The 15,552-nt window shown below is 41.8% G+C and overlaps 1 protein-coding gene across 5 annotated transcripts in view; it reads right to left on the bottom strand.

Moving 5' to 3' along the window:
- The window catches only part of HECW1 (HECT, C2 and WW domain containing E3 ubiquitin protein ligase 1), a 442,767-nt gene that overhangs the window by 60,949 nt on the left and 366,266 nt on the right, over nucleotides 1–15,552 (bottom strand). For all 5 annotated transcript variants that reach the window (XM_071215076.1, XM_071215075.1, XM_058296745.2 and 2 more), the window contains 5 exons: nucleotides 11,267–11,350; nucleotides 10,723–10,832; nucleotides 5,992–6,112; nucleotides 5,390–5,503; nucleotides 4,459–4,611 (listed from right to left, as the gene is read on the bottom strand). In XM_071215076.1, the coding sequence (XP_071071177.1) occupies nucleotides 4,459–4,611; nucleotides 5,390–5,503; nucleotides 5,992–6,112; nucleotides 10,723–10,832; nucleotides 11,267–11,350 (582 nt within the window). The remainder of the gene's footprint in view (nucleotides 1–4,458; nucleotides 4,612–5,389; nucleotides 5,504–5,991; nucleotides 6,113–10,722; nucleotides 10,833–11,266; nucleotides 11,351–15,552) is intronic.

Here is a 15,552-nt window from a genome sequence, read left to right on the forward strand (position 1 = left end):
TTAGTAGAGAAATAAAAAAGCAGGGTAATTCCAGTGGCTTTGCTGTCTGGTTAAAACTTCCCCAAACCCCACAAGGGTTTCCTGCTCAAAGCTAAAGAAAGGTCTGCCCAGGAGACCCCAAGTTCACTTAGCCATGGCAGCAAATAAGAGAAAAGCAGCTCCCCCCGCCTCAGGAATTCTGAGGTGTTGAAAAGAGAAGAACAGTCCACTCCTTGGGAAGGTTTCTGCTCTGCTCTGATGCTGTCAGGCACTCTGGAGATGCCTCGGCTTGTCTGTGTTCCCATGCTTTCTACCACGTGACAGCTGCGGGAGACTCCACTGCTCAGAGTGGGAGCCTCCAGCCCACAGGGAGGGTCCCCTGCTGTTTAGCTGCACTCTTGGTGCAGAAATCAACCTACCATTTTGTTTAAAGTGAATATTCTCAACAGAAGCAATAGAAGCAGGCACTTCAGGGGATGAAATTTGGGGTGCTGATGTGAAGGGTGAAGTCCTCAAGCAACAGAAAGATGGCAACTAACCAGCACCCCAAGGGCAGGCACTTGTGACCCTGGACGTCTATAAGGGACCCATCCAGACAGCTGTGCTGTGTTTTACACTCACAATATCCCTGTATCACCTCATTTCCTTCCACAATTCAAGAAAGTCAACCGATGTATTTACAGAGCCTCTTCAGCACCTTGATGCTAGAGTTGTGTGCTCTCCATTGAGGAGTGTCGAAGGCAGCTGACTGGGCTCTCTTTGTAGTGAAAAGTGACGTGAGGCCACCGTCAAGTAGGTGGGACAAGGACTGTGAAGCCCACGAATCCAGCGTTTCTTCTAGGCTTCGCCTGTGGCTTTATTTGGTGCCTGCACTGAAACATTCTCTACTCTGAGGTTCCTTTCAGTGTCACACCAACAGTTGTGGCCTGGTCCCTCTCTGTTACCCTCGGCCACTGTCCAATATGTGGTTCTCCTGGGCGTTGGTCCTCTTGAGCACTTTTACTCCCTTGATGACCTAAGCTTCTGTCTTCACTCCCTAGGGTTGCTGTGACAAAGAGCCACAAACGTGGGTGGTTTAAAGTTCTGGAATTCATTGTCTCATGGTTCTGGGAGCTGTAAGTCTGAAATCTGGGTGTCGATAGGGCCGCCCTCCTTCTGAGACCTGTCAGGGAGAATCCTGCCTGGCCTCTTCTGGCTTCTGGCATTGGCTGGTGCTCCTCGGCTTTCCGTGGCTGGCAGTTGCAGCACTCCAATCTCTGCTTCTGTCACCGTGTGGCTGTCATTTCTCTTGGGTCTTGTCTGTCTCTTCTTATAAGGTCATCAGTCATATTGGAGTAGATGACCTCATCTATTTTTTGGTTTTATTTTTAAAACTTCTTATTTTGAAATAATTTCAAACTTACAGGAAAGTGACAAAAATAATACAGAAATAATATATGGAAATGCCAACATTTCCCCTACTCAGATACCCACATTTACCAGCTATTAGCATTTTGCCACATTTGTTATATCATTTTATCTGTCTATCTCTATATATATCTTCTATCATTATCTATTATCTATCTCTAATCTATATCTCTCCCTTTATCTCTCCACTCATTTATCTATTTAATCACCTACTATTGATAGATCTATTTTCTAAATATTTGAAAGTAGGTTACATATATTATGCTCCTCTAACAATTAACACTTCCATGTATATTTGGGATGACCTTATCTTAATTTAACTAATTCCATCTGCTACAAACCTATTTTCAAATGAGGTAATATTCTAAAGTGTTGGGGGTGAGGACTTCAACATAGCTTTCTGGGGGGACATAATTCAATCCATAACAGTTCATCCTCTCAGTCCTTTGCCTGAACCCTTGAAGATCCTATTCTGTTACTTACACACTATCTCAAGCTTTTCACAGATTCTTCACTGACAGTAGGTCTTCTCCAAAGGACATGGTGGCCCCTCTAGGCTGGGTCATCCTCGCATCACAATTCTCTCTGACCACTCCTTCTTGGCTCCCTTAGGGATTCCTTCACTCTGCCCACCCCCTAGAAGCTCGGTGTTGTCCAGCACTCTTCTATGGCTCCAGCTCTTCTCAATATCTGCACAAACTCTGGGTGGCTTTATGTTCTTTCACGACCTGACTCACTTGGCCAGCATTGGTGTCTCCCAAATCTCAATTTCCAGCCCAGCCCCTCTCGTGTTAACCAGGTCCATAGTTCCAGTTGCATATGAAGATATCAATCTGTATTTATCACAGAAGTTGTAAATGAGTGAAAGAATTCACATGTTAAAGAGTGAATTCTTCCTCTTCTGCCTCACATCTACGTCAGGTAACTCCTATCACAAGTTGAGAGTATCAAGCCACCCAACTGTGCAATAGAAACCTCAGCTTATTCTCCATTACTCCCTCACATCAACATTCAGTCAGGGAACCAACAAGTTCAATCACTTCTCCCTCTGATGGATCCCAAAACGCAGCCACTTCCTCTCCATTGACACTGTCTCTACCTTAGTTTTGTCTCTTCTTGTCTCTCCCCTTGATACATCAACAGTCTTGTAACTGGTCTTGCTGCTTGCAGTCTTATCTCCTCAAATTTATTCTCCATGCTCTGACAAGATTTAATTTTGGAAAAGACAAATCCCAATAAAATATTCTCCTTACAGGATATTTACAACATCAATGCCACCTATATCTCCTATATCACTTACAGCTATAACCTCATTCTCTGCTCTGATCATCCTTCAATGCCTGCTGAAGGCTCCATTTTCTCTCATGCCTTTATAGTCTTTCCTCCATTTTTTGCTCCTTGACATGTCTTTTCTTCCTTTTCCTGCTGAAACTTCTATCAGCTATCTTTCAAGCTGTCCCTCAGGACTGGGTATAAGCATTCCCTCTTTTTTACACTTGTTGGCTTCATTCCCCATCCCTGACCTGCCTATATAGGCAACTCAGACATCTGTGTATGTGTATATATGTATATGTACATATATGTATATATGACTTAGCATTTAAATAATTGCATTATAATTGTTGCATTACTCATATTTACCTCCCATTGCTGCTCCTGAGGAAGAGACCTTGCTCATTTCATCTTTGTATTCTCCTAACACACAGTATGTACTTAATAGATAATCGTTCAATTAATGAAGATTTCCCCTCAATGCCTAGCATGGTCCTATATGAGATGATATTTGATGGAAGCATTTCTTTGTTGGCTGCTGATTTCAATTGACAAACTTCAAGACACCATCCTAAAGTTCATCCCACAAACAGAGAGAGAATCAAGGGACTGTACATAATGTACAGTCTGTGTACAGGGATATTCTTGTATCATGGGTTAGAGCACACTTCTCTGTTGGAATGGAGCCTGTCTGAATGTGACTCACAAGGCAGCTGGCATTCAGTTTTCAGAATCATAAGCCCCTGATGATCATGGTCACCTCCCTGCCCCACTTTCCTACTGCCTGTGTGTTTCTGCCTCTTGGGTTATACCAGCTACTTACTGATAAGTTACAGGAAAAGGAGAAACAAAGGGTGACTTTGCTTCCATCCTTTGTGCCAAACATATGTATATGCCCTCCTGCTTCAGATTAAGAACTTGAGAGCCTAGAGTGTGTTTGGACAGAGAAGCATGTCCAGTAGCTGGAAGCATTAGGCAGGGGTGGGTTATGCTGATCCTACAAAAGCACAGTGCAGGCACTTGGGCTCTAACTATCACCCCAGAAACTCCCTTCACCAGTCATTAGCCACTGCAACATCTTAATACATAAACACCATCAGATAAGAACCACATAAGTGGTCCCCAGGACTCACTTCCCTTCTGATGAACCTCTCTAGTGGAAAGCAGGGTAATTTTCAAGTCAGGTGTAGTCAAAAAGTACATGCATCTTAGATGTCCCGTGCAGTTTTCTGGAGACTTCAAATACCTACAGCTGAGGCATGTTGCCCCCAAAATTGCAGAGAATTGGCTGATATCATATCTCCTAACATAGATCAGTAAGTAGGAATAGAATGCCTCAGCCAAGGGGACAAAATAGATACTAGATTTTTGAGTTAGAAGGATGCTTGGCGATCATCTGGACCAACATTGTTATTTCAGAGTAAGAGTAAGCTGAGATCCACACTGCTAAAACCCTAAGTCCAAGGTGAAAGATTTTCATACTCCTGAAAACCCCAAGAAACCTCCGTTGGGGACTTTTATGATTTTAGTGGAATTATCAACAGTCACCATCTATGTCTTCTCATTAGGCAATTATTTTGTCAACATCGACTTGCAGTGGATATATTATTAGCATGTTTCGTAATTTATTTTGTGTTCTGGGTGAAGACTAGCAGTAAGCCTTCCTTCTAGAGCTTTTTTATTTACTCTCATCACCCCTCATAATATTCTGGCCCCTGCTGTGAACAGGGAAAAATGCTGCTGACTCCTAAGAAAGACTAGAACTTTCAAATATGAGAAAGCAAATATTAAAGGTCTTACCATTCCAGATGATTCTCAACAAATGCAGACATGGGGCTGATCTGCACCGTGTAAGTATCATTTGCAGAATACTCAAAGAGTCCATAGTAAGGGTTGAAGAGCTCCTGAGACAAAAGGAAGAAGAACTCCCGCGAAGGACCACTGTAGTCTAGGCTGCAAAGGAAGGAGAGGCCCAGGAAGCTCAGAATATGCCTGGAGGTGGTGGCATCTGTTACTATCCAGATTCTAGTGTGCTTTTTCAGAGTAGGATGCTGGGAGAAGCAGGGAGCAGCCTAAGTTCTTTAGAAGGATTCCCAATGGAAGTATCAGTTTGTTGTAAAGAATGAGGGTGCAGTATTGGTTTGGGGAAGTTTTCTTAATCGGATATCCATGAATGAACTCTTACAGCAGTGTTCCTTAACCTTTCTCATTGACCACATAATGTCTATGGGATAAAACACATAGCTGCCCCACCAGAAACAGAGATTTGATTGGGGCAGGGATATAAAAGAATTTACCATGACAGTGTATGTGTATATGTGTGTGTGTGAATTGAAAAACTTCCAAGTTCATTCTGATGCATCTTCCTAAGAGAAGTTGCCCTCACAGTTGAGAAGATTTTCCATGAAATCACAGACATTATCAGAAAAATCTGGTATGTAGTTGAGGATACTTTGGAAGGAAGAAATTTTTGATTAGATAATCAAATTAATGATATCTGAAAAAGTAAAGATCCAGTGAGTTAGGGCTGTATTTTTGCCTAATATCTTGGTGATATGCTCTCTGACTCCAGCAGGAAATGTAAAGCTTGGCAATACTAGGAGAGCATGATCAAAATTCACCTTGGGCAATGGCTTAGAGCCATGCTGTTCTGGCTTAAAAAAATCACCCATGAGCCTTGGCCCCCGTCGGCCCATGGTCAGGTAGCTGCATAAAGTTTCAAGTGTCTCACCCCTCCTCTCCAACAAATGTGACGTAGAGCTTGTTTCGCTGGAGCTCTTTACGGGAATAGGCCATCACCTGATTGAAGGTTCCCTCCAACAAGTGGTCCCGACGAATAATGAGCCTAAAGAAGAAGGAACAGGAGTTCGTGCCGCTCTGATCTTTGGCCATGTGCTTTGTGAGTAGGAAGGGCCCAGGTTGAGAGCCTCACCCTCCAGCCTCTTCAGGAAGTAGTAAGAAGGCAAGGCACAGATTGTGTCAGTGCAGTGATGGACTTATTTTAGCAATCTTTTTCCACTGAGACCACAGGAAACTGTGGACACTTAAAATTGGACATTTCCTCATATTGGACGAATTTTAAGGTTCTTTTAGATTCACTCATAGGAATGTCTCTTAACCTGTCTGAGTGTGGGTTTGGGTTTTCAAGATGAAAACAATAAACCCAGAAGGGATACAATGAGCAACCCTTTATTTGGAATCCAATTACAAAACTACAGAGAGTCCATGAATTTGACTAATGAGTTAAATTTTGCCCCAAGAATAAGTCACGGGAAATAAAAGATTGTTTATATTTAGTTCACTGAATTCAGTGCCAAGCATTAGAACACTCACTTAATTTTTCCAGGACCCTGACCAAATCCTTTGGCTTCTAGTTTCCGGTAGAAATTTCGGAGCTTGGCTTCAAAGTCTCTCCGGTATGGTGAAGGGGCTCTTGCACTGGCTCTCTGTAAACCTGCAGAGAAAGCACATGGTTCTGAGGGGCATCACTTTGTGTTGAAGAAAAAATCCACGAAGTGAGGATAAGAGGGCGAGCCAACTAGAGGCATACTGCTAAGTCTTAAACTGTTTCTTCTCTAAGAAGTGTCCCATGATTTCCATCATTTCCTCAGTTACTTTTATAATAAATAGAAATAATAAAATAAAGGGAAAATTAATTATGATGGGAACAAATATTTATGTCTTCCACTCCAATTACTGCAGGCTGTGTCCAAATGCTTTAATGAGTATATTCTTGATTTAATTGTATTTAGGTAATCTAAGCAATTAACAAAATAAGACTTTTTTTTGGGTAATTTGCTATAAATATAAGAAGTGATTTTAATGATAATGAAGCAACTAGAACTGTAATGTATATTTTATTTCTGTAATTGTGTTGGTATTGATACTAAAATAATATACCTGTCCAACAGAGCCCACAGCATTTAAGGATTTATATTAAATTATCTTGTACAATGAAAGTAAAATTTAAAATAATAATAATTCGTTCACCATTCTATATAGAGGAGAGTTTTTGTAGAGCTTAGGGTGTGTTGTAAATGCATTATGATCTTTATATACATTTTGTTGAATAAAGGAAAAAAAACCATTCTCCAAGTTTTACAGTTAGTTAGAGCTACAGTTAGTTAGAACTACAGTTAGTTAGTTCACCCAGCTAACAAATACTGGGTACATAGTATATTCCAAGTATTGAGTTTACAAATGTAGAGACAACTGATATTAACATACTCACAGAAATGAGAACAAATTACAAGCTGAGATAATTGCTACCCATGAAAAAAAGAATTCAGTTCTTTAATATCACAGACCATTCTGGCCAAGTACAGGTAGCTTCCCTGAGGAAGATATGAAGAATAAGTAGGTGTGAATTAGATCGACAGAGTCAGGGAAGGCACCTCTTTAACTAAAAGAAAAAATGGGGGGGGGGTGAGAAGAAGAGCAGTCCAGATAGAAGACCGTCATGAGCAAAGGTCCTGTGGCAGAATGGAAAGTGATGTTCCAGTTGGTCTGGTGCAAAGGGTGCAAGAGGCAGAGTGATGCAAAACAGGGCTTGAGAGATGGGCAGAGGTCACATTTTCACTGTTAAGAATTTTTCTTTTATTCTAAGATCAATAGGAAGTCATTGCACAGGGGTTGACATGATGTCACTTGAGTTATGGAAACATCAATCTTCCTGCAGTAGAGTGAAAAAACGAGATGGCCAGGGTAGATGCAGCAAATCACCACTAAGGTGGTGTCAGTAGAGATGGAGGGAAGTGGGCAAACTGGAGATGTGCTAGAGACAATGGACTGGATATAGGTAGTAAAGGAAGGTGAGTTTCTGATTCTCGTAACCAAATGGACATTGGTGACATTCCATAAGATGAGGAAGAGTGGGAAGGAACAGCTTTGTTGGGGAAGATTATGAGTTTGGTCTTTGACAGTGTTACCTTTGAATGTTTGATGGGAGAGAGACAATTTGAGGAAGGAAAAAAAAAAAACCTAGGTCTTAGAATTTATAATGGTAGAAGAAGAGGATCAGCCTGCAAGTATGACCAGAGAAGTGGACGAAATGCCTAGAGTGCTGTCACAGAAGCTAACTGAAGAGGGCAGGGAAGAAGGAGATAGCCAATAATGCTGCTTAATGACCAGGAAGAAGACCGAGACTTATCCACTGGATTGGGTGACCAGAGGTCATGGCAACCTAGTGGAGACACCTCCTCTAATGTACAGGTGTGAAGGGGGAATAGGATGGGTGCCACACTGGAGAAAGTTCCTGCTAAATGAGTTCGTTTTTTTTCAGTGAAGTAAGAAAGGAAGTCATTTGCTAAGAGAGAACACAGAACACAGGGATTGGAGTTTTGAGAGGAGGAGAGAAGAGAGTAAGTTTACCAGGGAAATGTGGTAGTTTCTTCTGAGTGTTCAAGGTTCATGGAAGGTGAGAGGTGACCAATTTATAGTTAATAATTGGCCCTGTTGAGGGAAATTGCCCAAGAGCACCTGACTGCAGAAGTGGAAGAAGAGGATGCTACCCTTTATCTAGAGGTAGGGTTTTGCTAGAGGGTGCAAACAAAATGGGGAGAACCAAGGGAGATTAGGGCACTGGCAAGGGTGTTACTGAAATGATAAGCCATGAAATCTGTGCTGGATAAAGGAACAAAAGGAAAGGAGAGGAGCCCATGAACTGGAGATTGTGATGGACAGCTCAAAGGACGGTAATAGCGGGTGTAGTTGAATCAGCATGTTGGAAGTGAGAAGGATGCTTGAATAAGTAGTTTTAGAGATGATTTAGGTCATTAAGTGTGACTGTGATAATAGGTGATGGAGGAGAAGGTCAATTGTCAATTAGGAAGTCCAGAAACTGGGAGGCCAGGGAACTGAATCAGGTGTCATTGTGGATGTTGAAGTCATTCAGGATGAAAGAAGGGCTTGGAAGAGAAGAAGAGGGGAGACCCCACTTAGTGATAAAAGCAAGGAAGTATGGAGGGCACCAGTCCTGTCGGGGGTATGAGGGAACCAATAGTCACCACCTGAAAAGAAGAAATGTCCTCAAAGGAATGCTGGGTTGTAGTTAAAACACACAGGTAGAACTAGTCTACAAGCCACAGGTGCAAGCATTATTTTCTGACTAGCAGGTTACAGTGGATTTATTTTATTATGATATTTTCTATTGCTGCTACTACCACTATTCCCATGACCACTACTGTAATGCATTTTTAAAAATTTATGGTTTACAAAACACTTTTGCAAAAACTTCTATGATTTATTATCTCTGTAGCACCCAGTTACATTTCATAAAGATCTAAGATGATGGAAATTATAAAATATTCTAACAGAATATTTGGATTACTTAATCTGGACCCTCTGGTCAAAGCTAGGAGAATAAAGTATTAAGTTCTTTGACAAAATGAATTAAATGATTGCTTGGATTCAGAGCATCAATTAAATGTCTAAATTAGGAAAGTTGATTCCTTTTATAAAAATTATCATCCAAATAATTCTAAGTTAGCAAAAAACCCTTTATTCTCTCTCCTTTTTCTATTTGCAGTATGATATCTCTCCCATATAAAAGAATGACAATCACAATTTATTGCCAAAGGTTGTGGACCAGAGTGTAGACACATTACCAGGCTTGGACACTTTCTACAGCAAAATGGCAGATCTTCACACAGATAAGCAGTTCCTCCCAAATGGAAGCCTCTGTTCTCCCAAATTAGGTTACCCCATGGGTCCTGGAAATGGCAATTATCCTGAGGTTGGCTCTCACATAGCTCCTGGTCCTCCTTTATCCAGGCAATGGGATCTCAATGATGTTGCATGTCAGAGGCAACGTGGAGTATTTCCTTTCTGATGTCATTGGTTCAGTTTTCAGTTATTTGGAGGAAGTGACAAGAAGATATTTTCTTTAAAGACAGATTTTAGCAATTATCAAACTACTTCTAAGAGATGGATCTGAACAACATGATTTGGAGGAGCCAAACTCACAGATATTTTAGTTTTAGAAATGTATGGCAATACCAAGTGATATTAATTCCAAGTGAGACCTCCCTTCTGAGGGATAGAGCATGTTGCTGCACTCTTTCTCCTCTGAGTTTCTCCGTTGGCTTTAAAAGCCGGGCTTGGACTTGACTCTAAAGGTAGTGAGATAAGGAGTTACTAGACTTTTCAAAGTAACCTCTTTCACTTTAAACATTTTAAACTCTAGTTATAAAAAGAAATCTGAGTTTATCACAGAGACCTACAACAATGTGATAATGCAAGCCAAACCATGGGGGAAAATGCACCAATGTCTGGATTCAGTTTGGAGGTATGGATTTGACCTAAGGTAATGATATCGATGTATCCAGGAAATAATATCTTCTTTGCCCCCTACACCGTTCAACATATACTCCCCCATTTAAAATACAAAATACCTAGAAAAGAATTTTTGTAGCACGAATAATTCATTCTAATACAAAAAGAAGACGTAAGGGGAACAATTTCAGGTCATGTAAGAAAGCTTATTGGAATCTTTGTGGGGACATTATGGTGGTCCCTAGTAACCATAGGTGCCCCCCATTACAACTTAAGAAAAAGTTACCCAAACTGGTATCAAATACAATTCAGCATCATTAGGCAGAATATTTCAGAAAGGGCACTTCCCTTTGAGATGTTTGGAAAGTGCCTTTGGAATGTAGTAGGGGTTGGCAAACTAAAGGGCTGGATAATAAACACTTGAGGCCTCGCTGGTCACAAGGTCTCTTGTGATCCACTCTGCAGCTGTAACAGGCAGGCAGGCACAGGCAACATGTAAATGAATGGGCATGGCTGGGTACCAATAAAACTTTATGGACACAAAATATGAACTTTAAATAATTTTCAGGCATCATGCAATATTGCTCTTCTTCTGCTTTTTTTTTCAACCATTACAAAATTTTAAAACATTCTTAGTCTGCGGGGAGTCCAACAGCAGGTGACGGTTTGTTGACCTTGGGTTTAGACAGTGAAAAGTGAGAGACGGAAGCAAAAAGGAGAGTGGACAAATATGCAGCTCCCCTTCATTCCACCTGCACATACAGGAGGTAAAATGCCTGATATCCAAGTTACCTGGGGAGTTCTGAGGTGAGGAACACGGCGAGCAACGGGGAGAGAAGCTGTACCCAGGGTGGAAGGCAGCCTGCAGGGGGACGTAGGACATAATCTCTTCTTCAAAGAGACTGCAAAGTGAAAAACAAAAGTTAGTTCCTGCATAAAGAACACTTTTCTCTCAAGGAGAAAGAGTCCAGGAATTGGGGTAAGAGAAGTTATAGTTCTCACAAAGTGACGAAATCAATCAGATTCAGAGGTAGTATAAAAAGATAGGCACATACCATCTTGCATATTTTCAGTGCTTTTTAAAAAACCTTGATTAATCCTACAACAACATTTCCATCAAGTTCTGTATGTAGCTTCACATTTTTAAATGTGAAGAAGATGGACAGGCAGTACGTGGGGTCATTCTACTCCAGTTACAGCCATCAGAATTGTCTAGAACAAAGGGTGAGCATTTAAGTCCCTTCGCTTTCACTTTGGCTGGACTGTAGGAGAACTACCTTGTGAACAGGCTTCTTCAGGTGCTTTTTCAGACTTGTTTTACGGCTTAGTCCCTTACCTTAGCAAAATTACGAGATCAGCATCACAGGACAACTTTTCAAGCCCATGATTACCCTCAGTCCGAATATAATGGATTTTCTCCCTAGAATAATGGAGTGAAAGAAAATAAGAATTATACATGAAAACAGAAACTAAGAAATAAATCCTCTCCTGATCTCTTTTTTCCCCCTCTTCCAATATAGCTGAACAAGCAATGTTCTAACACCAATGCGTGTCAATGGTCTTCTCAACTCTTACTGCAGGTGCACATGATATTTTAGAAGGGATCGCCTTTTCTTGAGCTCACATAGGTACAGAAGCTGAGGAACACAACAAAGTTAGGTTCCTGGGTAGCTAGGACAGGAGTGGAGCTGGAAGAAAATGGCACCACTGAAGGACTATTCATTTGAGGAAAGGGTGAATGGCGAGTCTCTTGAGAAATCTTATGCCTGAGGGAGAATTTGTGATGACCCACTGGACTCAGGGTCGCAAGACTCAGAAGAGATGAGACTTGGTCTTCCCACTGGGTCAGAGTACAGGCATCAATACATCCCTGTTTAGAAACAACTCACATGCTCTGACCCCTTTTCACAACCTCCAACTGCAACCTGGGAAATTCTTCCAAGTGTGTCTGTGACTAAATAGCATTTGTTTTGACCAACTTAACTTACTAATTTGTCCCTGCCCTGACATGATTCAAATGTTACAAACACCATAGCCAGGAATCACTGCATTTAATGCATGCTCCAAAGGAGTTGAAATTTGGTCCTTAAAGAAATGGAGCAGAAATCTGGGAAGATTTTCAAAAAATATTCAACATTTTTCTTTTTTTCTTTGAGTTAGTCATAGATTCACATGTAGTTTTAAGAAATAATACAGAGCGATACCATAGACTCTTTAGTTTCCCCCAAAGGTAACGTAAGGATGATATTTTAAAAATCTATTTTCAAAAATATTGCAGACATAATTTCCTCTCTCTGGTTATAACATGATTCCAGGTCATCATAAATAGCATATTTTCAGGCAAAAATATAATCACCTTGGCCCTTTGGCATGGGATTTTTTGAACAGAAAAGGGAGATTTTTTTGTCCTCTATGAAGATAAACAAAATGAGATTAAACTGAGAAATGCATCATGACCCAAGCTTGCAGAATAGGTAAAGTACCAATGCAGTAAATACTATTCCCCATACCTGAGGGATGCTCATAGTAGCTTCTCTGGTTTGGATGCAAAAATGGAGCTGGCCTGTCCATACACCTTTTTTGCAAGGAGCAGGTGGATGCACAGGCAAAGATCTATTCACCCTACCTCCTTTACCACTTGCTTCTCCCTCTGTATCCTTGGCTCCACATCTTAGGCTTTACCCTCCAAATCCTGAGACTTCCTCATAGCCCTCTTGTTTGGAAGATTCTCTTGGACCTGATCCTCTAGTTTATTGACTTCAGTCCCATTAATGACTCTCAAGTTTATATGGTCTCCCGATGACAGTGCCGCGGGGGAGATCATCCTGCTGCCCCAAGGAACTTGCCTCTGGGTAAGGCCCTGGCCTCCCTGCCTGAAGAAGAAAAGGAGAGCATATTCTAAGAGTTCCCTATGTTTCAAGGATCCCTGGGGAAAAAGAAGTACAGAGAGGGCCACAACTTCAAGGACAGCAAAGAGCTGACCCCAGTCACAGAATTCAGCTTCCCAGAGCAGTGGTTCTATCACCCCACCCTACCCATGGACAAGATCCATAGGGCAGTTTCCACACACAGTTTCCCGGAGTTCCGGTGGCTCACCACCTGCCACTGCATCCTCTGTCATGTCTATGAACATCTTGCACAGCCCGAGTGGACTGAGAGCCCACAACTGCTGCCTGCAACTTCTGAATGCCCTGGGATTCCATCTCATCTGAGGTCAAGAACGCCATCCGCCTCCCCTATATATATGCCTTTGCCCAGGAGGAAAATTCCAGTCCTAAGCTCTTTTCAGAGTTCAGATCTGTTTAGCCACCCAAGCCCTTGACATCTGCCCTCAAAGACCTTTGAAACGCAACATCCAAAATGCAATCCTCGACTTCCCTCCCTGACTCACACCAGTGTCTCACCCATTCTTCCCTGTCTTGGTAAATAATCACATCATCAAGCCTGGCTGTTGTTCTTAATGCCTCTCTAGTCTTCACCCTCCACAGCCAGGCTATTATCAGGTGCTGCTGTTTTGCATCCACAATATCACCTCCAGCTGCTCCCCCTTCTCCACCCATATTCTACCATCCGCACACAACCAACATCTTTCCCATAAATTCATGTAATAGTTTCCTCCAAATTGCCCCTGCTCCAGGCTGATGCATTGCCATCCTCCCTACTGCTACCCATCTATTCTTCCCAGAGCAGCCCAAATGATCATTTTAAAAACACAAATGCAATCATCTTTCTTATCTCTTCAATTTCTTCCCATTGCACTTCACATAAAATCCCAACTTCGTACCACTGCTGACAAGGCCTCCCTCTCCAGCTTCACTGAGATCCCTCCTCCCCCTTGCCCCTGCCCCTGTGCCAAAGTGGCCTTCTTCATTCTTCAGCTACATCAACCTTTTCCTGCCTTGGGCCTTTGCCTACTAGCTCCCCATCCCCTCCTTGTGTCTTGGGGACAAAGCTTTCTCATTCTGCAGGTTTCAGCTTAAGTGTCACTTATTTGGAAAAAAGTCCTTCCTGTATTCTGCCTAGAAGGTGGATCCTTATCCTCTGCACCAGCACATGATCCATAATCACTGGATTCTGTTCATATTCATCATGGCACTTTGTGGTGTTTAACACTGTAGTTATATATTTGGCTTAAAAACAAAACAAAACAAAACTTGTCTATCATCTACCTTCCTCAACAGATTTTAAGTCCCATGAAAGCAGGGGTTATCTGTTTTGTTTGTGACTGCCTTCACAGTCCTTATACAATCCTGATTCAGAAGAGTGGCACAATGAAAATACTAATTGGAGGGAAGAATGAGGATGGCTGTCATGCCCCTTAAAGGCTATCCTGCCCCTTCAATCTAACAGATGTCCTCCACCACTGGGTTTTCTGGCTCCATCTTCCCCTCCATGAGTGGCCTCCTGATTGCTCATTGCTGTCTGCTGTATACCCTTTGCAGAGAACTCATCCTCCACTGACCCTGAGGGCCCCAGAAGGAGAGTCCATAGCAACAGCCTGATCAGGGGGCACGGGAGCCAAGCTTCCTCTCAGGCACCACAGAGGAAGCAGTTAGTTCTTCATCTGGGTGTCGTCAGGGAGAGAGCCGATTTTCTTTCCATCTCTTGACCCTTTAAGATGGAGCCGAGTCACCCTCAAACACAGTTGAGGGGATATGTAGAGGCCCTATCAAAGGCAGCAGAGCTTGGTCTCCTGGCTCCCTTGAGCTTGACTCCGTGAAGACCAAATTCTTGTTCTTTTCTTTCTGCCTTTTTAATTCCATGACCTCACAGTATCTGATAGTCATCGAGGTGCCTCTGTTTTTTATGAGATATTTGGGTTCTTAACCAGGGGTCCAAGGTTCCTTTGGAGTCTATTACCATTGGAAACTATGCAAAGGTTTATGTTTATAAGTGGGTGAGAGTACAAAACAGCTTTCATCAGAGTCTCAAATGGACCTTAAAAAGGCTATTACTTTCCATACTAGATAATTTCCAAGGCTTTTACAATTCCAACAGGCCCTGATTCCAAGTATCCCCAGCTCTGGAAAATCATAGCCATTCAATTTTACACTTCAACAACCCTTAAAGATTTCTTGGATTTTGTTATAATGTGATAGATGGCACACAGTAGAATTGAAAACAGTTAACTTTCCTTTGGAAATACATTCCTGTTTTTTCTACAGGAGATTATTTAAAAAAAAAAAAAGATTTAAATGTGACTCTAGTGCCTTTGGTGGTTCAAACTCCCCCCAAGAGTAAGCAGTGAACTCATTACTTAGCAGGGGAATTAGTAACACAAAAAACATTCAAGAGTAGCAAATGTGTCAGGAATTCTTCAGATACTCCAACTCTTCGGTAAGTCACCTGAAAATTCCCTTTACATTTTATATACTGGGTCAAAGAGCAGCCGATGAATGAATGACCTATGTTCTTGCTTTCCATGACACCAAAATGAAGCTTGAATAGAGACATAAATGGAAGTGACAATTACCCATGTTAAAGTTTATCTGTTTATACAAAAAGACCTTTAACTCACTCGAAAAGTAATTAATGTTTCCCATGGTCAAAGTAGAGCACCAGGTTCTGAGAAGGTCAAGTGGGCAGAAAGACAAGGGAAGATGCAGGTCACACAGTAAGGTA

The sequence above is a fragment of the Dasypus novemcinctus genome, chromosome 5 (assembly GCF_030445035.2).
Source record: "Dasypus novemcinctus isolate mDasNov1 chromosome 5, mDasNov1.1.hap2, whole genome shotgun sequence".
Taxonomy (NCBI): domain Eukaryota; kingdom Metazoa; phylum Chordata; class Mammalia; order Cingulata; family Dasypodidae; genus Dasypus; species Dasypus novemcinctus.